Below are 27,558 nucleotides of genomic sequence, written 5' to 3' on the forward strand. Positions count from 1 at the left end.
TTTTTTTGTTTGGGTTTCTTTTTTTTTTCCAAAGGACAAGCTATGGAACGACAAGAATCTCCAGAAAATGTTCCCTCCATAGAATATTAAGTGGCAATTACTTAAATTTTGTGTTTTTTTTTTTTAAAAGCCTGCATACGTAATAATGATACAAATAAAATTCTCCAATGTAGAAACAGCTGAACACATACCCTGAGCAATTTTTCAATTTTATTAAGCAGCGTAGGTATAAGATGGAACTGCAAATTTCCCAGTTCTGTTGTCCAGGCAGCATAAGCAGGTAAAAATACCTGATGTGTTGCACTAACTACACGTTCTGAAGGGTCTCCTAAAGCTGAAAGCAGCAGTTCAAAACCCTGGCAAAAGACAGCAAAGAATGTCATTACTTTCCTAAAATTTATGCCACAGAAAACAGGCAGACTAGAAAAAGATTACAATCTATTTTTTAAACTTGACACTAATAAAAGTAAAACAAGGTAGTAGTACATCGGGGCCTATTAACAGATATTCCCAGCACATCTACAAAGGTCAACAGTAGGTGCTTCAATTATCCTGCTAATCTTTCTCAGCAGTGAAGTTATCAGAATGAACAGAAACACATTTTACCACTCTGCCTTAAAAAAATTAGACTGGAGTAGACATTCTTAATTTTCACTTACCTGGGACATTATTAGGCAGTATTAAGTTGAACTACGAGAAATCTTTGTTGTAGTTGATAAATTTCTGTTAGCAAGTGATTATATCAATCAGATTGGCTAATTGTATTAGGTGGGCAATGAAGTGGTATGGTCTTGAAGGCAAATTATGAATTACTGGAGAAGCTTCTGTGTAAGGCTTATACTTGAGGTTCTAATGATACCTCTAATTTATTGTTTTTGGACTTGGTGATACAAGAAAACCAACAGTCACATAAACCACAAAATATTTACAAGTATCTGGAAAGATTTAATTAAAATGCATGAAATAATCATCCCCCTATTCATGTAATAACTATAGAAGGCAGTTTATACATACATAATCAAACCCACATTTTACCTGTTGATATTTGTCTGGGTCATCAATATATCCCATAATGATTCCAAGGCTTTTGATCACAGCTTCTCGTACCAAATCTGCCTTATCTTCCATTAGCATTTGCTGCAGCATGGAAAGTACTAATGAACTACGAATTTCTTTCTGTTTGTAAATAAGAAACATTCTTGTTAAATGTAATGAAACAAGAAATACAGGTTTATATCTATTTTTAGAAACAATTTGCACTACTGTTAGTGCTCACAAAATCCCTTCCTCCAACCATAGATCTCTATGAACTTTACACATTCTGTTTTCACAACAGAAGATGAAGGAATAAAAAATGTCAGTAGCCTCAACAGATCAGCCTTTTGTCCTACTAAGCACAGGACTCAAGTTCTTTAATTCATACAGAACCATAAGAACAGCAAAAAAATACTATACAGAATCTTATTTCACTGCATTGCTAAAATAGAGTAGTGGGTTTTTAATTTGGGTTATTTTCCTCTTCCTCTGAACCTTAAAATTCTAGTTTGCCACTGACTTAATTCTGCTGGTTCTTCTGACTGGCAGCACTATTCATGTAACATTCCAGAGCCTCACAAACTCTATTACTGGGTGCCAATTCTTTTTGTCAGAGATTATTTCCTTTAATTGGCCCTAACTAGGTTCACTTCATTTTTCCCACATTACCGAAACAAAGATTTTTTTCAGAACATACTGCTTTTAAAGACATTTCATAGCTAGATTGACCTGCATTCCTTTATAATAAGCTATATCCTCCTTAATGCGATTTATTGAATCCCACATGTGTGATAAAAAGTAGAAGACAATGTTACTGTCTAAGCCTGACATACACACTTGGAAATGTTTAAAATTATAAAGGATGCTTACATATGCATCATATTTTCACCTTGCTTTCACTGGCAAATTATTCAGAGTCACTACTAGTACTTACTGGAAGGTAAGGTGCTAGAGCTCCACAGGATTCTGCTACCAGTAGCCGTCTCTCTGGGTATTTGTGGTTGATCTGGTGAAGAGAAAAAGAATGGCTATTTGCCTTGCAATAACCAGTATTCAAAATGTGGTTAGAATGCACTGCAGTGGAGGGATATGTCTGCACCTCTTAGATAAACGCTGACTGTGCTCATAGATGTTGCATGTGGGCACTAAGCAGCCTCAAATTCTTGCACTGAGGCATAAAGGCAAGGCAGATACAGCCTCCTCTAGTTGTCCTATAAAATAGAACTTACACTAAGAGAAGAACCAGAAAAGTATGCATACATGCAGTAAAAAGAAGGATGGTAAGCAGCCTATGGGCTGCTGCACTATGAAGAATATGACCCACTTGTGAGCTGGCACTTCCTGAAAGATTTTGTTTTATGTAAGCCCTTCAGGAACACGGTTCCTCTAAGAGCTACACAAGTGCCCTCTAGTGCTCTAAGCCAACCAGTGTAGCATAGCTGCCTGGGGCTTGCTGAGCAATCAGGGACAAAAGAAGACATATGTATTAAGCCAAAAAGTACTTGCATGCTATTGAAGTTCTGCTCTCAAGTCCAGCCAATTACCAGGTCGCCAGTTCTGAGGAAACTTTTAGGATTCACAGAGCTTTGATCTAAACTCAGATGAGCCAGCTACTAAATTCTACCTATGAAGAGCAGGTAGAAATATCACAACAACTAGCCTGTTAACTCTCCAGAATGTCTGGATGAAAATGCTGAATCTTCTGAGGGCCTAGTCCTTTGCATTCTGTAAATATATTTTGGTTCAAGATCAGCTGTATCAATGCTTTCATGATTAAAGTACCTTCTAAGAAAAGGTAGAAAATTATCTGTATTTTAGAGTTCCTTTTAAAAACTCATTCTTCTGACAATGAGATTCAGCCAGCAGTTTGTTGGAGAAAAACAATTACCTGGTTTTGGTACAGCAAACAAAGCTTGGCAAACTGCATTAAATACATACTTGATGACATATGTCTTGGCAGCCTGATAGGCTGTGCTGTTACAGTTGGACTGGTTTCTCTACTGCATCAGCAATTAGCAAGAAACTAGTATGACAAAGATCTGGTGGTCTTCCTGAGGTTTTTTTTTAAACGCTGCTTAAATTTCATGAGAAGGACTAAGAAAACAAAATGTGGTTTATTTTGTGTTCAACAGCTATTGCTGTGAGTCCTTCCTTTAATCAAAAGATACATCAGTCATACATATAAGCACAAATGCTGCATATAATATATATTTGTACTGTAAAAAACCTTGAGACTATTAAAGCTTGGACTTCACTGTGAAACACAGATGGCAGAGTTATGCAAGAAACAGTAGACAATTATCAGACCAGAAAGACTCTGCCATCAAAGCAAGCATTACCACTCTGTGACGGCTTCGTTATTCGCTGTCTTTTAGGGAAGATGAAGTCTATTTTCTTCATAATGGTGGAAAAACGCCATGCATTTTCACCCGAACCCACATAGTTCTGTTTCTATGCCTCAGATGACACAGTAACAGCATTTCTATTTGGTTGTTCAGGTATTTCTAATTATTCGGAATAGCTGTGGAAAAGCTCACCATGATTCTGGAGTTTGTATGTAAACTTCAGGCTGATCTTACAGGTGTAAAAATAATGCTCATCTACTTATAAGGGGACTTATTTCTGACTACTTTGACCTTTAATTTTCTGCTTAAGAATTTAAAGTAGCTCAAGTGTGGACACTGGTCCAGGGAATTATTACAATATAAAAATCAGTGAACAAAATCTTTGACTGAAAATGGATTTTCAACAGCCTGGAAATTACAGTACAAATTGTAAAGGTACCTACCTGCCAATAGGTTAGGCAACACTAATGAGGAACATGTGCATATCTATATTTCAATACAACAAACATAGGCAGGTATATGCAGGTAAACTAGAATCTCCAGATGGTCTTTGACAAATTTCCTGCTTATGAGTTCTTTTTAATGTTATATAAAAGTATATGTAATGAGGACAACGAACATCCATACATCTTTCTGAAAAATACTTTGAACTGCCATTCAGTGAAAAACAAAACCAAAACAACCTCCCCCTCAAACAAATTCAAGTCAACATTTATGCATTTTTAAATAATTTTCCAGAGTAAAGCACAAAAATGAGTTACCTGTTCCCAACACTGTGGTAAAAGCTCAGCTTCTACACGTGTTGGTCCAACGTGCCGGGCAAACGCCACACACCCAGTCAGTATCATCTGTCTGAAAACATAAATTTAAACTTTAATTTGTTTATAAAGTAAATATCTGTAATGTATAGAATATATACTTTAAGTTAGTAACAACAGATGCTGTCAGGCAACAGGTAGTTTTCTACAATCAAAATTTCACACCACATTGAATTAATAGCTAAATCTTAAACTGAAAGTCACTATTGTCCCTGATTGTTGCATGGGACATGCACTTTTAAACTATTTCTCCTGTTAATAGGACTGCAACGATACTAAGTCAGCATGTAATTCATCAGTTCTATTTACTTTCGTGTCTACATCAACATTTAAATAACCAGTTTCAAATAATAAAGCATGGACATAAGACACTAATTTTATCACCTCCACAGTAAGATTAGGACACCACAAAGACCTTGCTCATTTTTACTTTATGGAAAGTAAGCCAGTATTTTATTTGTTACCATTTTAGTGTCATGTCTAAACTCCTAAATATTACAAATTCCTGAACTGCAGCTAATTTTATGCCCTTAAGGTTGAAAGGCAGAGATTCTGCTGGTTATTTCTTAACCACTTATACAATATACTCTATTAAAAAAACCCAACAAAACACACAAAAAACCCAAAGAACCAAACTCATTCACTTTCAGAATCTTTTCGAGGAGAAATAGTCTGTTTAAAAGCTTTTTTTTTTTTTTTTAACCAGCCTTCTTTAGGCCAACAATCAGAAAAAGCTCTTTGCTTTTATACAGTGGGTTTTTTCTGTTGGGCTTTCTCCTCCCCCCATCTACCATGTACTGAGAAACAGACCTTTGACAAAGGTAAAAAGTTGGGGAAAAATCAAAATGCAATTATTAGATAAGACTCAAGAAATCAACCGCTGATATGTGATAGTAATAAGGAGACAAAAGCCTGGGGTAATTCTGAGTTCTACAACAAAGAAAATAGTTCATTTCAGTGCCTGTCTTTGGCTCTACATGCTGCACCTAATCACAGAACTGGGCAATAGAACACACTTCTGTAAGATATTAAAAAAGTGAATCACTCGAAATCTCCTGCATTAGAAATAGGGGGGGGGAAAAAAATTAAAATAAAAACTCTAAAAAAAAAATTGCACAAAGTTTCAAAATTACCTCTGATTTCCTTTTGCCTTGCTTGGCAAATATATTTTAAAATATTACAAAAATGTTAAAAAATGTCTTAAGTATTTTGCTGTAACCATCTTAAAAATACATGACAAGAGCAGATACTTCAGGGGAAGGAAAGGTTGTAAGGTTGACCTTAATAACAGGTCACTGAAACAAAAATGTCAACATAAAGCTATTGCAAAAATTGCAGTCTAGGCTGGGTATGGGAAAAACTACTTTCTACTTATTATCATAATTTTCTATTTTGTCAACAAGATGCTGGGAATGCTTTCCTCAAGAGCTCTCTCCAGGTTAAGCACTTATGATCACTTAGGTAGGAACATAAAGGACATCACTATGATTCAGCAGAACACTAGTTTGCTTCACCAGTACAGAGACCAAAGTGAAATCAGACCAAAGGAACAGGACAGAAGCTAAGAGTAGAACAGACATAACTTAGCACTTCTAAGCTCTTTTAGATGTTTTACAAAGTGACTGTATGCACGGGTAAACAGTTCAATTTTATATTTTGTTCTTTTGTCACTTACAAGGGTTATATTAAAAACTAACTTACTAGAGTTTTCCTTAATATGTCAGGAAGTTATGTGTGTTCTGTAAGTGGTGGTATCATATGACTGATGACAAGTCATACCAGATACACTAAGCTTAATGTATTTTAGCTTCTTTTCATTGAGAGTGCTGCTTCTGGGTACATTACTGTGGCATCTTCCAGAGTTCACATTCTGAACTACATTCATGTGACTTCTTCATGGCTTCTTAGCTTCCAAAACCAAATGAGGTGTTCAAATGGAAGTTTAAGTAAAGCTAACACATATTTGTTCCTTTGTAGAAGGGAATTTGATAGACACCTTGAAAACTGAATGGTAAATTAATTAGCAAAGCCTTGAGGATAAAAGTGGCCTTGTTAAACATAATGTTAGTATACAAGACTACATGGCGTATCTGCGTGCACCAAAAAGCCTCTCACATGGGCAAGAAGAATAATACAAGCTTTCCACATAATTATTAACATACTTTACAAGGTCAAATATTTAAAGTAAAATGCTGATTTTAATGTGTTTATTATTGGAAATGCAATGTCACATTTCAGTCTCTTGCATTTAGCAAATGTAAAAAAATCAACTTGTTATCAATTGCTACTTTAATGTGTAATGTTGGCCTGGAGAGTATAGCAGAAGGGAAATAAATAACATATGAGAATCCATACTGTTTTTATGGTGACTAAACCTGAATGTTCTTACTTACTTTATATAAAGAAAGACTACTTATATATTATTTAAACTTGTTCAGATAAAACCAAAAATCTATAATACACTGTCATACATATACGTAGCTATAACCCAACTGAAATTCTAAATAAGTATTTTCTATCACGTTTCTATAAAGGATCTTTTTATTTGATGGAATTTTACTTATCCTTTTGTCAGGTGCTATGGCACCTTTAAAACACATTACAATTTTTGTGTGTGTAAATGTGTATTATGTATATACATGTTTTGTCCTGGAGGTTAAGGCAGAATACTCTCCCCAAATTTCTAATGAACAGGAGTTATTTTTAGATATAAAACTCTAACTCACAACGAGGAAGGAACAACTTCTGTGCAAAAGCAGCTTGTGTTTTCTTCATTCTCAGCTGCTGGAACAACTACCTTAAGCTATACGTGTGTAAGAAAAAATCTACTTACTAGGCCACCAATCCTGTGAGAAGTTAACCTACAAGAGACTGAAAACGAGATGTAACTTCCTTCCCCCCTCAAACACAAAATAATTTTAGCTTCCCAATCTGCACGGGACATGCAAAGTATTTTAGATAGTGACAGACATTTCTTAAGTAGTATTCTAATGAATCCCAAGTAGAACAAGGACTGCATCTTTTTGTAATTTCAATCTGCCTGGTGCCACTATGCTACAGGTTGCTTTTATTTCTGTTTTTTTTGTCTCCAAAGCCATCTATTCTAAATGTACTTAATCACTAAATTTTACCAAGGGAGCAATAGAGAAAGCCACCAGAGCACTTCAATTTCAGAAAATCTTCAAAAGAAATGCTTTCCACCTATTCCAAAAAGTCTATTTTGTCTGAAGAGCAACAAAAGATACAGATGTTTTACAAAACATCTCTAATGAAAATAAAGAGCTACAGAGCAAATATGAAAAAACCTTTTCACAGTTAGAGAAGGAAACATACCAGCTAGCATACTGTCTTTCAACCTTAAGGATATTCTTATCAAAATTGGTGAAGTCAGATTTCCTGAGAACTAAGGAATAACTAAATTTTAAAACAAAATAAAAAATATACTGTTTCAACACCAAAAAAACCCAAAGCTCAACACCTGTCATAGCTAAATAACTGATGCACTCTTCTGAATTTTTTTATTACTACCTATAGTACTGAACCATAAGTAGGAAGACTATTATTTTCTCATGCTATTTTTCCCAACTAAACCTTGCAGTTAACTTACAAACATACAGATCACTAAGACAGACTAAAAGGTTTAAAAAAGCTGCTTTGATTTCTGTATTAACCATTGTTAAGAATTATGATCTTATAATTCATTTTAATGAAGTGTTTCAGTTCATCTTTAAACAAAAATGGAACTGAAACGTTAACACGTTATCAAGAACGTTCTTACATTTCAGTAACTTAGAAAGCACAGATCATGAAACGGAAAGTCCCAAAGTCCACATAAATTTGTCAACACTCTAACAACAAAGTATCAGTTTAAGTGAAAATCGGTTAAAATCATGCCATAATATCCAGTTTCTATTATTTCTGCTTCTTTGACAAAGGAAAAATGTTCCTTCTTGTCCCGCAACACAAACGCAAACACACCTTTGCTCATCATCTGGTCGTTTGATCAAATTGAACAGTATGTGTAGAAGCTGATCTCTCTCTTTGGGTTCAGGATGGAGGCAGGCTGTACACAGTATGAGTGGGATCAATTCCTAAAAAAGTTGTGGGTAGGGGAAAACCAAAGACAGTAAAAACGCTTTGGGCATATATTCATTAATGGCAAAAGAAACTAAGAAGATAAATCTAGCCACGTAACATCAACATAGTTAGAGAAGATGTTTTAGAGTCTTGATTTCTTATTAAGTGACCTGAAAAAAGTGAAGGTCTACAGAAGTTAGAATTATTTTCCTGCTATGAAAGATCAGGGAGAACCAGCACATAAAATTAAAAGTTCTGCAAAGATTACAATTAACATATGCAGGTCACCTGTAACCAGAGTTAGAGGACAATCATGTCTTCACTACCTACTGAACTGAAGCAAGCTCCACAGACATCTATGGAACAAAGCTTGTACAGAAGAAGCTATTTTTGATGCCATGGAGTTAAATACTAAAATTTTCAATTAAGCATGCACAGAGTTTTGTGCACAAGTTTGAACAAGCACCGAAAAATGTACATTTTTAAAGGTGGCTGCAGACAGATATACACTATTTTGTGTTTAAGGTTGTGTTTTTTATTTTTATTTTCGATAAAGAGTCAACATCTGAAGCTGAATTTTCTTTTTTTTGAGCAATTCAATTCCCTTAAGGAGCAAACTACCATGAAAACAATACGTAAAACATTAACTGAAATAAAATATAAGGCTGTTCACAATACTGAAGAGCCCTTCCTTTCTAAATATGTTTTCAAAGCTCATGGTATTCATTCCCAGAAGAAATAAATGTTTCTAAAATATGGACTGGAAGTCCCTTTCCTTGACCTTGTTGATGTGAGCCATTGCTCCAACCAAATAAAAAAGCCACACAATTAGGTGATTTAATATCTTAGGGACAGAAAAATGCCAGCAAGGTTGGGAGGGAAAGAACAAGACAAATCTAAGTGTCTGCAGAGAAAACTTGGACAAATCATCTGGAAACACCCTCCACATACTTTTGAGCCACCTCAAGCAGACAAGGTTTTTGTGAATTAGTAAGCTGTGACTAACAAGCAGATGACAGTGGGAAAGACTTCTGAAGCTGCTAGGAAAGATTACACAAAACCTGGAAAAATCTACAGCTGTTTGTAAAAACTTGACGGGGAGGTGCACATTTCTTCTTGCAGACATTCAAGGTGACTGATTCCCAGTGGTCTTTAGAGTAAGCCTATCAGACAACGTGGACATGAGAAAACAACATCAAAGACACCCTTATTGCTCAACTTGTATTTTCCTCAACAGCAAGTGCTATGTGTCTGTGAAACATGGAAGAATACTCAATTTTAGAGCATTGCCTATGCCCATCAACTCCTGATAAGCTTTTGTTTCCAGTTTACACTAATTCTACTCAGTGTGCTATTCTTCCCCCCTGAAGATGACCAAGACACATCCTAAAATCTGTTTTAACATTCTGGAAGATATTTTGGCAATATCTAACCCAATTATGGTACAGATGAGGGAATTTATGAGACAGAGGCATGAATGTGGAAGTATCCTACAAAACACTTAAAAAAAAAATCTCAAAGTACAGAAGGAGAAATGAGAAATATATTTGAGCAATTTATATATTCCTATTTTGCAATATTTTCAAGTAAGCAAGTTTTTTGGTTTCTGGGGTTTTTTTTGTTTGTTTAAATAAGTGTAGCACAACAGGAAATGTAAATTGAAAACCTGTATTAAAGCAGCTTCAGAAATTACATCTCACAAAGAGCTAAATAACTTCTTAAGTTGAAAGCTTCTTTTCCTTTAGAATTTGCATGTTAGATTTTATTTTTTTTGTATACTTCACATTTCATTTTTGCTCATTTAAAGTTCTGAGAAAGATGGGGGCTTAATTTATTTAACTTTATTTTTTGTTACTTCAGATAAACATTTTCTCTCCTACAAACACTTAATTCAAAAAGATTTGGAAAAAATAATATAAAAATAATGAAAAAAACCCTCTGCCGCTCTAAATACCACTATGTATACATTAATATCTTAATCTTTCAAAGAGGAAATAGGTTTGCAATTTGTAGATGCACAACATAATTACTAACTTCACCATAAAGAATATAGCTCATGGACAAACCTTTATATCAAAAATCCCCTGTGTTACATTACTGAGTTCTAACTTTCTGAAATCTACCCTAAGTTCACATTATCCAACTGTTCTTTCAACTATTCTTTATTATTCCTTATAAAGAATTTCTAAAATAAGAGTATAACCCACAAAATGAGACATGCATATTTTTTATGATCTGGGGTTTTGTTTCCTCTGTTGAAACCACAACACTGACTTTACTTTCCTGGTAAGTTAGAGTACCTACTCAAAAATCTCAACTACTAATTCATGACTACTGCTAGATTTCAAAACAGTGCCATGAGCTTTTTTTTTTTTTAAATAAAGATTATTTTCAAATTTAAGGAAGCTAGAAAAGCTGGCTTTTTTCCACTGAGTCTGCATGAAAGGAAAACACCTCAGAATTTATCTAGATACTACCTTGTGTGTGAAAGGCTCATGAGTAACCTAACACCATTGACACGGGGCAGATACAAGGCTGGTTCTTTACCTTGCAGAAAGCTGGTTATTATAGCTGACGGAATTAGCTGTGTTTTCTTGTCCATTGGTCACATTCTCTCATGCATACTATGGGAGAAGAGAGTGTTCTCTGCATCGCTGCATCAGTGCTTCTACAGCTCCTTCTATTAAGGGGAGTGGAGAAACAGTGAGAAGTCTTGAACAGTGTTTTATGTGCTCCCTATAGACTTAATGGACAGGAAGGTAAAACTGGAGGCGAAAGGGACTTTCGGTGGGACAAGAACAAAACTGCTCTCATAGGTGGACAAATCAGGTCAATTGAAGTCTCCCAAGGAGTTAAAAAGGGGATAGGTTCTTCTCAAGAAGTTGGGATGATTAAGAACAAAAAACAACCTACATGTTGCAAAGGACCATGCCCTAGATGTAGACTTCTTTTAATAAAATTCAGATTAAAAAAAACCCAAAACAACAGCAGAGAAGGGCTGTAGAAAGTAATTTTCCAATAAGAGAGATTAATATTAGCATTTGACTATTTCAGTTCAAGAGGAAAGTTCACAACATTATGGAGGTTGTATATAGTTATTAATAATAAAGGAGAGGACTTCCAGTGCTATTTGAAACACTCTGCCTTCCTTGGGAAGGAATACCACTATGCTGACAGTCAATAACATAAATTAAAAACCAAACCAAAACAACAACCCTCCCTCTATTTAATTTGGGATCCTTCCTAAATGTCCTGTTCATTCCCAAGTCCCTCTTTTCCCTTTTGCCTCTGACTTAGGAAAACCGATTAGTTCATGTTGGTGTTAGTCAACAGTACCAGGAGTGACTTTCAGAACGGCGATACCGTTTCCCAAGGAAACTACCATGACAACATGGACAGCACTGGCAGCTCGATCCAAGAACATGTGCCAGAGGTTTCACCTCCACTACTGAAAAGGCAATTTTGTATCTGATGCAGTTGATATCTGTGAACTATCCAGATGTACAACAGAGAGAAAAAAAGTGATTTTGCTGTTATGGTGAGATAAGCTACATAGAGGTGAACAATGCACAAGGCTATGAAGATGACCTAACCTTGCACAGAACTGAAATGGCCTGTCTTGTCTCTGTTCTACTTCTGTGTAACTGTCTATGTAGGTCTCTCCTAAGAAAAACTCAGCTTTCCCCCCCCACTCCCCGTTTTTTGTTTGTTTGTTTTTGTTGTGTTTTTTTTTTCATCACAGCACCTTTGGACAAGTTCTCCCTAAGTTATAACAACATGTTCTTTTATCTTGGAACAGATTCAATATTCGAGCTGATTCAAGTTCTCAAGAAAGGCAACATTTACTTGGGCATATGGATCAGCCCTTCATTATGATCAAAGAAGGTGGCTTTTTAATGGTAACTGGTATCACCTCAACTGTATGCAAAACAGTTCTTCCTACATATTAGAAGTATTAAAACAAACTAGTAAAGCCTGGGTTTTTTTAAAATGCATCCTATAGCAAGCATTTGTCTGTTTTTGCTGGCAATTTTCTTAGATAGTGAGGAATTTACTGTGTTGCTGCCTTCATTATAATTTTTTTTTTGTTCAACATTGTAACTAACATCTTAGTTTCTCTCTCTAATTAGTGTCTTTTTGTTGGAGTGCTCATAAGCAAAATAATTATCTCAAAGATTAAATTTAATTAGTGCTAAGTGTCAAGACTGGTTACTTCAAGAGCTTAGGACAGTAATCTTTTATTATTTCAAATATTAATATAATAATATGGCAAACAGGTGACATCATATACAAACCAGGATGATAATTATGATTGATTTTGTAAATGTGTCCCTTTTAATCTTCTCTAATAGTCAATGCTTATACTGTGAACCAATGTTATGTTAAATGTTTTCTGTAACTTAGTGTCTAAGAACCAGTAAGTAAAAAAAAAATCATCTTATTTGCAGCAACTGAAACAGCTCCAGGATACTAATAAACTACTGATATGGAGTCTCTTGTGCAAGGATGTATTGGAAGTTATTTCAGAATTCATCTTCTTAGTTTCAAAATGAAATAATATTCAATCATAGGATTAATACACAACTCAAAACTTAATGCTACTCAGCTTATTAAAATTACAAACCTAATCACATTTTATGGGATGAGACTATTATTCCAAGATCCAGATTAACCCTCTTGTCAATCCCAAAGTGTTGCTTTTACATTAGAATCAATACAGATAGGGGTGTGAAAAAGCCTTTGTACTTCTTTGTATATATCCACTGTTTATTTGGAAATCTTCATATAAAACTACTCTGACAAAACTAGTTGGCAATTCAATTAAAAACATGAAATTTAACTCCTTCCATCCATGAATTACCTTATGGGTAAAGACATGGTGTTGAAAGACATTAGCTTTCAGACTCAAGATGAAAAGGATACTCCATGAGAATGAGCTCTCTCATTCTAAGAAAACTACACTAGCCTCTCATACCCAGAGAAGGGAACTAAAGGACTTAAATTAAAAAACAGCTGTCTCTCTCTTACAGCCGTGTGTGGGAAACCAGCCCCAAACAAAAAAGCTCCCAAAACAAAACCAACACCCCACATAAACAAGAAAAGATCAGGCAAACAGGCTGAGGTCAACAGTATCCCTGTTTTTCAGAAAAACAATCTTCTGGAGCCAACTGCAATGTAAGTTTTACAGAGTAACAGAAAGTATTTTAATTTTTCCTTTAAAATTCTCTGTTCTCCCCTATTCTGTGAAATAGAAACAGTCATTAAGAAGATACTGATGGCTGACAATTTTCAAGCCTAGGAAACTTATCTATTTTTATCTATATCCAACCAGAATGACATCTGCTTGACACAGCTACAGGAAACAGCCACTTAAATATACTACCAAGCTCTGACATAGCATTCTTCTATACTTTTTAACAAAGCCAATATTTTATGACTTTTAAAATGCAAGACAGAGATGAAAATCTGTAACAAGATATCCAGTTCTATTGTGTTTTAAGAGACATCTACCTACAAAAAATGCCAGAGACTGAAAGTGCCTCGGTGATGTCTATGTGTAGATACGATGTGCTCATGGGAACAAGTTCAAACCTACAGCATTGCTTTCTTATAGCAGAGCTGAGAATGGCACCCATTCAGAATCTGCAAATTCAGCATTATCTTTCCTCCAATTTCACAAATAAATATAAGCAAATGTCTGTTCTTAACATATTGAACTCTATAAATAAAGATTAAAAGCATAAAAATTAAGTGGTGCACTTGTAATAAACCATCACTGTCATGGTAAGTCTGTGGAACACAAATGAAAGATAGATAAACTAACCCTGGAATAATAGGCAAGAGGAAAAGTATAAGTAATTAAGGAAGTGTTTCTTGGGGGAGGGAGAGGAAAGGGTAACCAGATCCTGATATTACATGAAAAAGTATACTCTAGCCCAGACTCCACTAACAGACTTCATACTGCAGCATGGAGAAGTTGTACATACAAACAAGGTTATTCCTGTTACCTAGCAAGAAGATATTGATTTTCACATCCTATAAAGGGTGAGAAATCATTACTGAATTGATTTGTTATTGCAAAAAATATAAAATGTTGCTTTTCTTTAATTACAGTTTAACTAAAAGCATCTTTTTATGGTATACTTCTTGACAAATCAAAGATAGCTGATTTAATTTTTTAAAAAAATCTTAAGTATGTTTTAGTTTTAAGTGATTAACACACATTTGAGGAAGCAGATGCCAATGCAGATGAAATTTTAAGAACTCAAGCTGTTCATATGCAAGAAGTGTTATCACAGATTGGATACCCAGCCAAAGGGTTGGGTCTTTATAAAAAGTTTTTAGCATTTTGTTACTTTTCATCCCAATTACTATGTGGCTTGCAGTATCTCCTTTCTTTGTGAGTGCATTCACACACACATCTAACATTGGCATACATCTTCTCAAGCATTTACGATAAACTAGAGACAAAAACAAAATTTAATTTTTAAGTTGATACATGGAATTTTAATGATGAATCCTCTATTGTGCATTCCTGATTTTATCTGGTTGAACTGTTCTTGTATAAACAATTAAAATTACCTCCCCAGCCACCCTACATGATACTGTGTTTTTCCCTCTTTCCTGTCTTCCATTGGAACCTAAACTACAGTCACTGAAGAACAATTAAAGCTGCACCAGTACACAAAAATAGCAATAAAACATTCCAGAAATGTGTCAGACATTCTGACGCTAACTGGTTGTGCAGATATCAACTGTAATATTTACTGGACCACTTATTACCAAGTCAGGCAGACTGCTACTGACCTTAAGAGGGTTAAAAGGATTGGTGGAATGGCTTAATCTCTGGTAAAGGACAATTCCTACTGAGAGATTGCCAACCCACAAACCCTGTTTCTCCAAAACGAAAACGTGTAACACATTTTCAGCTTCAGATTTTGCAACCAGTTTCAACATGATGGAGGCTTAAAGAACAAAGACAGGTACTTCAGGGAGTCATCACAAAATTATGTTTAATTTTCATGTCTAACACACTGACAGTGTGAAATCTTAAATACTGACAGTCTTAAATCCTACCACTGTACCTTTTTAGAGCAGACTGGTGATCACTTTGCCTTACGACCTGAGCCTGTTACTTATCTTTTGCTACATTTTTACATCACTTCTCTGTAAAATGGTGCCATGACTCTCTCTCATGATAAGGCTGTTTTTGGACAAGACACAAGATCGTAACTTGTTGAAGAGAGACCAGTACTTAGGTAAGCTTCTTGTAACACTGATTGATATTAATAAAAACTAACAAAAGATCTGCACAAGTTTTTCTTCTAATTCCACAACTACACCTGAAGGAACATTAAAATAGTTACAGCAATGGGTGAAAAGCTATTTTAAAAGCAAATTTCAAAACTTGGAACTTTAAGCATCCCTTGCAAGCCAGTTAAATAATTCTAACTTGCGGCTCTACACATCCAATTGAAACAGATGATTCATTTAAAGTAAAAAACATGTAATCAAATATAACTTCAACTGTAAAACAAAGTAAGTAGAAAATAGCCTAAAAGGTCACAAAAATGTTAAATACATTACAGAGATTATGCTACGAGCTGTGAAAAGAAGCCAAAATGCCACATCTTGCCAAAAGCAGAGGGAAGGAAAGGAATAAATAAGAAATCAGAAATTAGGCACTGATCCAGAAACATTCACAGAAGTATTCTGAAAGACTATAAACAGATTTCCAGAGCACCTAGTTAACACCCTTACCCCCTCAGAAAAAAACCAACAACCCAAACAAACTTTTTATAACGTTAGAGACTTTCAAAACTTTGTACTTTCTCAAACTCACTGTGTCAACAGCTGGTAATTACTCATATGTTACAACATTTGAGGTTATAGGATCAGTACAAATTTCTTAAGGATTTTTCAAAGCCTTAGAATAATTTATGCACAATGCACTACTGAGTCCACATTACTGTAGGTCCCCTCAACAAGGACTAGAACTTAACAAGCTATGCTACTTCAAACCCTTTATTTAGGTGTCAACCATAAGGTTGATTAAATTTGTTTTATATATGTCCTTACGTTTTTACACATTTGGTAACGTGCAGTATTTACAACAAAACAATACATTTTCATTTTCAGGCACTGTCTTCGCTTTTCTACACTATATAATATGAAGGATTATGCAAAACGCCATCTTCATTTACATTAAAAACTAATATTACATTTTCATAATTGTATTTAGCTTAATTATAAATTTAAGGTAAACATATAAGCAAGATGGCTAATTTTAAAACAAAGGGGTGTTTTTGATTACTCTTATCTTGGCTGATAAATGGAGCTTTTACAAAAAGACAGTAAAATATATTTTTTCTGAAGTACGTAGTGCTGAAAAATAACCTGAACATTAGTCAATATTAAAACTGATAAAGTAAACCAAATTTAATGTCTGAACATATGTCCGCTCTCTTTGTAACACGCATTAACTATGGTCTCCTCTAACAAAAACATTTTTGCTAACAGAAACAGCTAGACCTACAGTAACAGTCTTACTGAATGCTAACAGATGCCTTAAGCAAAGGAAGAAATATTAGGATACCATGCAGCTTTACTGAACTTACCTGACAGAGGTGTAAAACCATTTTCTAGGAGCAGAGATGCATGCACAAAAGTAAGAACATGATTGCAAGTAACAGACTTTCATTAAATTAGACACATCATCTTCAAAATGAACAAGAAAGCACCCTAGCAACAATAAAAGAGTAAAATTTCAGGGTTCCTCACCTCTCGCTTCGCAAGCAGAACATTAGGAACAATATGAGGCAGGCAGCGTCCCAACATTAACATGACACTTTTTTCACTATCTGCAATCCGAGATACCTAGAAAACCAAGTTGTTTGTTTGTTTGTTTTGTTTTCTTTTTTTTAAATGAAGCACAGGAAAATAGTAAAAAATTGCAGTGGGCTGATCACTTACCAGAAAATATTTAATTTGCTCACACACATTAATTTGCAAGTTTTTGATCTGGCAGTAACTTCAAAAGCATGAATCCACTTGTAGAGTCTCAGAACTTCCCAGTAATTACATATCTATCACTAGGTTTCATTTCTCAGCCAAAATCTGAAAGCATACCCTTATTTCTTAAATTTCAGGTACGTAAATTTATCTTGCTTAGAAGCCAGTTATTGTTTAACTATTGCTCCCTTTCAGAAAAAAGGATCTTCTAGTTTATGTCAACTGGGATATATACCTCTGATCCCAAACGGCTGTCTGCTGACATCCGACAGAAAGACAGTAGTGCTTGATGGAAAGCTGGTGACAATTTCCTGAAATATTGTCAAAAAGGGGGGGGGGGGGGGGGGAAAGCACAGATCAGAAAGATGACTAAACAGGTCCTTTCATTCTGGTTTAACCAGCTAAATAAAATAACATTCAGAAATCAAGTTTAAATGAAGCATACTGGAAAAGTTTTTGTTTAAAATTATCTTTAAGGGTGTTCATATTATAACAAGAAAAAAAAAGTATAAGTATCCCCTAATTAAAAATTTACTTCAGTTTCAAAAAATTTAACATCTTTTAAACTGCTTCAGAGACAAAAATAGGACTAAAGCATGAAGCAAAGGAAGCTTGAGTAATACAAAAGGAAGTATACAATTTTGCAAACTGGAAGAGAGAGGCAGAAAACAAGCAAGTATTTTTGCTCAATGCTCTGATTCTGCACATTGCATAAATGCATTTGAGTAGTCAGTTACTTACAAGCTTTAGGATTAAACAGAGATTGCTCAGCTGCCGCTTTGGAATCTAAACATTGGATTAAAATGAATAGCAAGAACCTCAAAACTAATCTTAAATTGCTGCCTAATCCCTGCTTTAGATGTGTATCCATAGAAGTCCTGCCTCACAGCCATGCACAGCACCAGCCAACAGAGCCAAGATACTCAAAGCCTTAAGTAAAAAGATAAAACCCTGACAACAGTCTCAAAACAACTTTGTCCAAGGAGGGTAATTTGGCAGAAACGTTCTCAGAAAACAATCACTGGACTGACCATTACCTAAAACAGACATGCAGCAACAGCATCCTATTTTTCCCAGTAATGACAACGCTCTCTGCCTCATCTTAGGCATTTGGATGCTAATCTAACACTGCCTCATCCATTTTTCTTCTAGAAGATGCCCAGAAAGCAGCTCATCTTATATCATAATTTACTGTTGGAATCTTCTAATGTTACTTTACGAGTTTAAGGGAGAAGGCAATTTCTATTTCATAAGTGGAAAATGGTACCACCTTTCAACTCTTAAAAATGCTATTTTGTGCACCTTATCACACAAAAACCAACACACATACAATTATGTGTGTGGTCATACATATTTTTATCTAACAGATGGAAACATCACACTATAGGAAATACATCACCATTCACCATTCTCTAACAAAAATAAAAAGCATATGTAAGATCAAAGTTCCTACTTGTAATTGTTTAAATTGATTTAGGAGTGTAGAGATAAACACCAAAGTACATTTCCTCTTCTGCCTATTCGCAAAATATGATAAATAGGAACTTGTTTATTCCTTAAAATCAACTTACTTTCTTGACAGTAAACTTACTTTCTTGTTAAAACACGTTTTACATTTTACTGAAGTAAGCTTAGTTTAGTTCCTACCAGCTTGGTTTTGTGCAAGGGTTCACTTTAAAAAGTTACTCAACAACCAAGGTGGTAGTGAGTTGTAAGGGACCTCTGACTAAGAATATGTTTGTTCTTATTCTGTAAAAGTATTTATAAATTACAGAACTACAAGCTCTACTTCAGGCTTTAAGGTTTACTTACACAGGGAGAACAAAAGCAATTGTTGCAAAGCAGCAGCTTAAAGCTATAAAAGTGTCAAAACTTGGTCAGCTCTTTGCCTGGACTGTCCCTCACCTCAGTGTTTGTTCCACAGAACTTCAGATCCTTTCCCACTAGAAACCTTAATTCTAATCCTACCTAAGGGTAGGATTAATTAACCTATGAGTTAATTAAAAGCAAGCTCTTGGTAACGTGGATCCCATTACAATTGCAGGCTATATTTAGGCAAGAAAGGTTCTCCTTGACGAAGTCTAGGAAAATCCTCATGGCTATGCTGGACAGAAATTATGACAAACTCAGACCTCTCGCATGCAAGCCAGTTGAAAATATTTTCAAAGACCAACAGAGGCCAGCAGTGAAGATGTTTAAGAAAGTATGATTAGTACAAAAACTACTATTCTATTCCAAAGAACACTGGGACAAAAAGAGTCAATTTACTAAAAAAGTCAGCAGTGACAGCTAGATATAAAGAACACCTTGTATTTGGTGCAAACTACCAAACATCTAAAATTAGTTGAATAAACATGTGTGCTAAAGTCTATTTAAACTGCTACCAGTGCTTTCTACTGCAATCTGTTAGACAAGGCATTCTTCCAGTGACAGCCACATCCTCATTTGCAGGCAGGCAAGCACAGCTGCTCTGAGTGCAGCCACACAAAGCAGCCTCACTTGCTCTTCTATCCTCTCTTCCAATCTGGGCAAGATTTGTGCCAACAATCCACTCCCTAGCTACAGTAGTAACAATCTTGCTTTTTTAAGGCAGTATGCTAGTTTTAATACCTCTTAATACATTCTGAAACAATGGTAGTAATTGTCTTCTACAAATAACCACCCCTGGACTGATATAAACAAACATCCAGAACTTCTATAATGCTTCTTCTCCTACTGATCTCAAAATACTTAATAAAGGATATAACTCTTAATGAAAAAAAATTTACTCTATTATTACAAACCAAGTGCATTATACAGGAAGAACATTTACTGATACAGATCTATAAAACACTGTATCAAATATGGTTTCCTTTGACCCTTCACTGGCATGTTAAGACAAAACTCAGTACAAAACCAGCTACATTTTACATATGCATGACTTATTTCTGCAGTGAACAGCATTTGAGGGGACTTCTGAAGTTAACTCAATGGGGACTCAAGGATTCATTCAACTACTTCTCAAATAAACCCACACGTAGTTATATTAGAAGAGCTGTGAGCAATAAACCAAATTGTTTTTTCTAGAGACTACTCTCATGAATTCCACTGGAGACACAAAAAATATAAACCCAAAGTTTAAATGGAGCCAGTGCAAATTTTCCAGAAAAATCGAAGCAGTTTTACTTTCCTTTTCAACACTAGTTTTTTTACTGGGAAGAGATTTGTAGTAAGACTCTGAGGTACTGTATTCAGAAATGAGAAATCTTTACTCCTGTTCTATTTGAAAGTTAAGACATCACCGAAAAAGTGCCCGTTCCCCTAGAACTCAGTGCAAGAAGTTAATGAAACCCAGGGAAAATGGCATAGTTAGTGTTCGCAAGAAAAGTTAACTACTAGCAGGGGCAATAACTTTTTTTCCGTCTTTCCCTCTTCTCTCCCTATCCCCCTCCCCCCGATAAAATCCCCCCCCATATTTCTTATAGTAAAGATAATACCGTAAGATGAGCTACTTGGGCATCTCTGTCCACAATGGTCATTGCAGAAGTTGTACATACACTCATTAAGTTTGTGGTCTGCGTTACTCCTGATAGCTACATAGTGGTTTATCTATTACCTAGTGAACAAGCTACTTTTCTTCACTATAATGCTTCAAAACACTGTGTAGATTGAAGAGGTTTTCTCAAGAACACTCAGAGACACTAACTCAGTCTCCATGTAACAATGTAACATGAATACTCCATTTTAATTAAAAGAATCATAGTTACCCTGTTTTGACTTGCCCCATGTTCAAAACAAAAAGCAGAATGTAATTGGATACTGATTATTAAAAAAATATGTATATTCATACAGCTCTCTCAGATACTCTTAAAAGAACTGTATGCATCTACATATGAAAAGTAAAATATTACCCAATCACTTCTCAAGCAGAACAGAAGGTACTGCATTATGAAATTTAGATTATGAAATTTAAACCAAAGTGGAAATACCCTGTCTTCCCATTCACCACTTTGATTTTAGTTTTGTTTTTTGGTTTTGCTTTTTTTGTTGTTGTTGCAAGGAACAGGACTGGTTTTAGAAACAAGTTTGAGGGTTTCTTTACACCTCCTATGTAACACTAAAAATATATGTTTGTCAAATGTTGTCCTTAAAATGATGAAGAACATTATGAAAATATCAGCACTGTACCCCAAAGGTATGCTTCATTTGCATTGAAAACACAAATTCTGCAAAATTTTACTATTAAAAAGACACCTATTCACTTCACAAGAATTTTTAATTACAGCATTCCCATTTAGAACTTATCACTAACCTATGAGGTTTATCAAAGTGGACTGCAGATTTAGTTAATGGGGCACAAGAGGACAGTTTCTCTTTTTCTTTACAGGGCACAGAATTTAGCGTATCATCTTTAGAAGTCCTTGAATCCACATCAGCTGATAAAGACAAGCTTGTTTCCTCAGTGTTTCCATGTTTATTGTCATTCTCAGAGCTCTTGATATCCAAGTACCGTCCATTGTCTTCCGAGACTGTGAGAGGCACTTGTTTTAAAGAAGGATGGGGAGCTACACCATAAACTGTTGACACAGCAAAGTTTTCATTCTTGAGCAAATCTATTTCACTAAAAAAGCAAAAGCAAAGAGTGAAATATTTTTGTAGCTTTCATGAGAATGTTGTTGGAATCACAAGGCTGAAGCACAGAAATACAGACAACATACTGAGGAGCTCACTCTTCAACTCCAGAATGTTAGAAATTCCTTTACTAGAAACAACATCACAAAAGATGTTCAAACGAGCACTGGCTTAATGGAGTTCTTTAGTCAATTTGGTGTGAGTGAACCAATGAAATAAGCGAACAACAATAGTGTTATCTGCTTCTGGATGAAATCTGAGCACTGAGACACAAATTCTCAAGAGACATAACTCAGACGTAAAACTATAGCTGTGAATTAATACATACTATCCCACGTGGCTTTGAAACGGTAATTTTGCAAGCCAAGAAAGCCACTTAAAAAATACGCACATCCCACTGTCTTGTATTGGTGCATCTCTTAAAAATAATGCTATCTTACAGGTTACAGAATCACATTTTGACCAAGCTTTTAAAGTCTTTTATTTGTTGTTGTTAAAGATACTGCAACTTCTACTAGTCTCGCTCCACAGAAAGAAAAACTGTGTTGCAATAATTAAAACAAACATCTTTCTAACAGTGTTTACAAGCTGTACACACCATAGTACTAAGGAGTGAAATAAACCTGACTGAAACCTACACAAAACACCTTAGAAATTATTCTGTTTTCAAAGTAAATAAAGAAGGTGCATTGAGCAAACAAAACTGAGTACAAAATTAAATTATGCAGCTAATAAAAGAGAAATGGTGATTTTGAAGTCTCTTCCTTTTTGTACATCAAATACCACATACCAAAAAGGAAAGACTGCCCTGCTCTGAAGAACTCCAATACTTTTGTGTGAGTTGTATGTTTTTGTGTACATGCTAGAAAAACATTGAGAAATCATTCAAACATTTATCAGCAGTCAAGCAGATTGATAAGTACATACCTCTCAAGTCTTTGGATTTGTTCCATCAAAGACCATTTCTCATTGTTTAACACACTAATTTGATCTTCTAATTTTTGCACTATTAAACATTGCTAAATACAAGATAAAAATAAGAGTTTAGTACAATCCAGTTAAGTAGTACTGCAAACAGCTGAAACATTTCTTCAGTACAATCTCTTACTTCTATTGACTGTGGTGTTGTTTCAAACACAGGGACGGTCCCAAGTACAGGAGTGGCAGCCTCTAACTCATCGTCTTCTACACCAACTGATACATCCACCACATCTCTTGCAGTAACATGGTGGTTTCCAAAGTCACGATAGAGTTGTAACAGGTCAGGAGGTTTTGGAATGTTCAATCCTACATCATCCCAAAGTTCAAAATCCTTCAAAGCAATAAGAGAAACTAAAGAATATAACAGATTTCCTTTTATTTTTTGTTTCTTTTCCTCATTTGACTGCATGTCAAATATAATCACATGAAGACTGCACCTCAGTAAAGGAGATAAAAGCTTAAATCAGTCAGCAAAACACAGAAGTAGAAAAAGGATCCGTTTCATGACCCAAAGCAGTTTCACCCTAAAGACAGCTCTAGGTAACATATTAAAAGAGACAAGTTTCCAAAACCAAACAGAACACAATTTACTTCTTTTCTAGGACATGAACACTTTTTAGGATCAGATATAATGTTGAACAAATTCTAGCAGAAGCCAGTGCAGTTGATAGGTTTCCTACTGACAGGGTTATCATTTTGTTCCCATCTCGTTCACAAGTAGTGGTGTAATTTTCCAGAAGCAAACAGCTCTGTAGATGACTGATAGACAGGGTGCATATTCTCAGTGAAAACTGGACATAACTGTATTCATTGTGTAGAGGGGTAAACAACAGTAAAGCCTCTTGTCTCAAACCACCACTGTATGACCTTATTTTTCTCACTGACATGCTATCATCCTATTCTTACAAGATCATTGCACATCTGTATACAGAAATAAGCATTTGGCCTGTTATACATGAGTTGTGATGGTCTCTATAATAATTTATTATTTTTTTAAACTGTTTTCTGACCGTTCAATGTTAACTATGTATTTCCACATTCTGCTTACAAACACCTATTCAAAGAGTTCTTTTCTCAAAGACTTATGTAAAAATCTAGAAAAAAAAAAATGTGTGTTTTATATATTAATTGCAGTATGGTTACATTTACTTTTTAGAATGAAGAACCTCCCGCTTTTTTTGTTTGTTTGCTGACAACATAAAACATTTTCAGTTGAGAACACATAAAAAGTAGGGATAAATTATTCACGTCTTCTCTTTTTAGGGCTGTATTCTCACAAGTATTTGTATGAAACCTACTACTGCTAAACTCAACTCTTAAGTGAATAATCCAGAAATTTTAGTTAACAGCACATTTCTTCAGAGTGCTGTGTTTTAAAACCATGCTTTATAAATGAAAATGCTAACTGACATCTTTAACTCCTAGAATACTCATATGTATAAAGCTAAGTATGTGCACAGGAAATATCATTTAAGTTCACCTGCGTTTATTACAAGATCAGAATATGGAAAGCAGGCATGTAAAAAAAAAAAAAAATCACAAGAAAACTTTACCTGATCGTGATTTTCATCTGAAAATGTTATTGATGTAAGCTTGTAACTATTCTTCAATAAAAATTCATTAACTAGGAAGTTTAGAGCTCTTTTCTCAAGAGGTCTGATTGGCTCCTGGAAAAAAAGAAAACAATACACTACATCTCTGATTCATCTTTCTTCCAGCTACAGAAGTGTATCTGTCTTAAAAGTCCATGCAAAGCTCAGTTACCACCAGCCACCTACCTGAATTTCAGGACTGGATTTATAATTTTTTCGTTCCTGCAAAGGAACTTCATTTTCTGAGGAGGAAAAAAAAAACCAACAACTTAATTTTACTCTTTCACACAGGATGAGCTCAGCTATTTCTATATTGTTCAAAGTAGAGACTTAAGAAAAGGTTTATGTACACCACCTGCAGCCTGAGTCAGGTTGGCTCGGAGGGCCTGTATGGTCTCCTTGGCTTTCCGCAGTTCAAACTCCAGGACTGGACAGGGATTTGGATTAAACACACACAGGCATCCAACCAAGGCAAGGGAAACAAAAATAAAATATAAAAAGCAAGGATGGGTGTGAAAAAAAAAATAATACATTTCTATTAAACAGAAAGCATGCAATCTTTATGGAACTTATGAATACATGCAGCAGAGTTGGTTTGAAAGCAAACTGGTGAACATTTTCCATCATTTCACTGGCCTTAGGTTAGCTAAATCAGAATTTCAAGCTGTCTGACAAGGACTCGCTGTGGGATCTTGGGGTCTTTTTTTATTTTTGCTTGGTTTTAAGTTTGCTTATTACCAGGAAACACTTACTATTTCTTCCCCACTCTTACAATCAGCTGATACTGTCGAACATTTTGATTTTTTGGAGCAAGGTGAGTATGCAGACAATCCAGGGAGAGATGTAAATGAAGCAAATACATGCTAGAAGCACAGGAAGCTGTCTCCAGGTAGCAAAGCTGAAACTATTAAGTGAATGTACTGTCCTACTGACACCACAGATATTTTTTTAAAATAAAATTATACACTGAAATTTTAGTAGTTTAAATGGCAGAAATAGAAACCTACTTTATTTCACTACTAGAATAATCTTGTTTTAAATATCTATTTAAAAATAGTAAATTTTTAGGAATACCCTAGTGTTAATTAAGATTTTGAGTTTAGCTGAATTCATTTAGGAGATGCACAAGACAAAAGAAGGCAAAATATGCAGCTCTCACATTACTTAAGAGTAGCTTGCAACAAAAATATCTTTCTTCCATTATTCTTAGCATTTTCCAGTGACTCTAGACTATTCAACGCTTTCAGTGACCTAGAGTTAACTTTAAAGATTCAAAAATATGTAATTCTAGCTGCCTTTATCAACTGCTTCACATTTAAAAACACTGTGCCTTTGCAGAACATATAGTAAATGTTCTTTTTACAACCGTTTACAGTTAGAGCATCTATGGGAACCTATTTAAGGAATTTGCATATAATTACATGCATTTCATTAATTCTCAGATTAATCTAATCACAGATGAATATGCAGTCACCAGAAAAAAAATATTCTTGTACTTGAAGAGATGAGAATGTAACAGCTACCATACTGAAGTGTTGAATGATTCCAAATAGATTTTCTAACATTTGATTCTCATGCAAAACTAAAAATGTTGCAGCTGTTTTTAATAAGAAAGTATTAATGAGATTTTAAATCTTTGCCTAGAAACAGTTTAATATAGTATTTTGATACATTTATATATAGGATAATGCATGGCAGAAACATTGCACTGGCTCTTGCCTGTAAGAAATGCTACTGAAGACTACAAAATAAACATTTTCCTCCTTGGAAGAACTCTTATTAAGAAACTTCTAGTAATTAGAGGGCATGGAAAAAAAAGATTCACTCAGTTTGCATTTATCCATAATAACTGAAGGAGTAACTACAGTACACCACATTTGCTACATGAAAGTAACTTGTTTGATGCACAGAATTTTACTGCAGCAATACAAAAGCACAACTGAGGATACAATGAATAAAATACGTAAAAACTCTAGTATTCAGCAATGCTGATCTGCAAAGACTTCTGTGCAACAAAGTTAGAAAATACTCTTGTAGTAAAGTATTTAATAATTTTAGCACTTCCTTGCATTTGAGTTACTAATTCACAGTTACAATGCTAAGTTGTAAACTACTAATTTGTTACGTTTTTGAAAATTGTTAAGAATTCAAATTAAGTAATTCTTCTGATGGAAATGACTATGTGCTGACATTTTATTCAATTAAAATACTTTCAAAGACCAGAACAGTTGCAGATCAGGAGTGCCCTGCACTAGAATGATATAAAGAGTAAAAAAAAAAAGTTTGTAAAACAACACAAACTAGAAAAACTCAGGAATCTCATTAAGGTAAATAGGAATAAGACATGTCTGAAGGCATAGCAAGCCAAATAATTCATGTCAGACAAACCCATGTCAGACGGCAAGAAATAATTTTAAGTGAACAGTGATGATGCTGAAAATTCTTAGAAGCCACTAGGACTTCACCCATTCAACCTTAAAAGTAGATTACTCTGCTGCATGTTTCTCTGTATACAGTGGAAGATTCTGGACATAGTATATTCAAGTTGTCACTTTGCAGTATGTCACAACAGCCACATGCTTCTACTACAATACAGGATTGTTACAGTTGTACCTCATATTCTAAGTCTTACTGATGTTACCATTATAATTGCCACCGTATAAACATTGATGTGTCTAAGTCAGTCACAAATTTAGCTTTTATTTGAAGTTGTTTGTAGATTTTTGATATAAGAACAAATATTTGTAAATGGCTACAATTGCAATCACATTATAAATTACGATTAAAAGCTCTTTATCTTAGAAGCTTTACTGAAAAGCAATCTTTTGCCAAAATATATAATTATTTTTAACTCAACATGTGCACTAAAGAAGTCAACCCTCAAAATCCCCATTTGTTGATGATCTGACATTCTCTTAGAAAAAACAGCAACCTCTAACCCATTTACAACCATTGTCAAGTATTGATTTTTAAAATCAATAACCTGATCTCTCTCTCCCCCTCTCCTTCTGTTGTAAAGCTCATGTACCTTAGAGAAGTTAACCCTTCAAAAGCATTTATAAAGATAGATAAAGTTTAATTTCATGC

General features: G+C 34.8%; 1 protein-coding gene across 7 annotated transcripts in view; it reads right to left on the reverse strand.

Annotated features, from left to right (window-relative positions):
* Nucleotides 1–27,558, reverse strand: part of RELCH (RAB11 binding and LisH domain, coiled-coil and HEAT repeat containing) — a 78,455-nt gene that overhangs the window by 28,831 nt on the left and 22,066 nt on the right. For 4 of the 7 annotated variants that reach the window (XM_051609436.1, XM_051609430.1, XM_051609431.1 and 1 more), the window contains exons 3-15: nt 24,827–24,898; nt 24,658–24,713; nt 24,433–24,546; nt 23,007–23,210; nt 22,826–22,917; nt 21,579–21,887; nt 17,523–17,598; nt 17,057–17,152; nt 8,177–8,289; nt 4,142–4,232; nt 1,970–2,041; nt 1,036–1,176; nt 192–356 (exon numbers count right to left, since the gene is read on the reverse strand). In XM_051609436.1, coding sequence (XP_051465396.1) covers nt 192–356; nt 1,036–1,176; nt 1,970–2,041; nt 4,142–4,232; nt 8,177–8,289; nt 17,057–17,152; nt 17,523–17,598; nt 21,579–21,887; nt 22,826–22,917; nt 23,007–23,210; nt 24,433–24,546; nt 24,658–24,713; nt 24,827–24,898 — 1,601 coding nt within the window. Of the gene's footprint in view, nt 1–191; nt 357–1,035; nt 1,177–1,969; nt 2,042–4,141; nt 4,233–8,176; nt 8,290–10,822; nt 10,943–17,056; nt 17,153–17,522; nt 17,599–21,578; nt 21,888–22,825; nt 22,918–23,006; nt 23,211–24,432; nt 24,547–24,657; nt 24,714–24,826; nt 24,899–27,558 lie in introns of those variants that run through there. The other 3 variants (XM_051609429.1, XM_051609434.1, XM_051609435.1) reach the window with 3 other exon arrangements.

The sequence above is a fragment of the Apus apus genome, chromosome 2, assembly GCF_020740795.1.
Source record: "Apus apus isolate bApuApu2 chromosome 2, bApuApu2.pri.cur, whole genome shotgun sequence".
In the NCBI taxonomy this organism is placed as follows: domain Eukaryota; kingdom Metazoa; phylum Chordata; class Aves; order Apodiformes; family Apodidae; genus Apus; species Apus apus.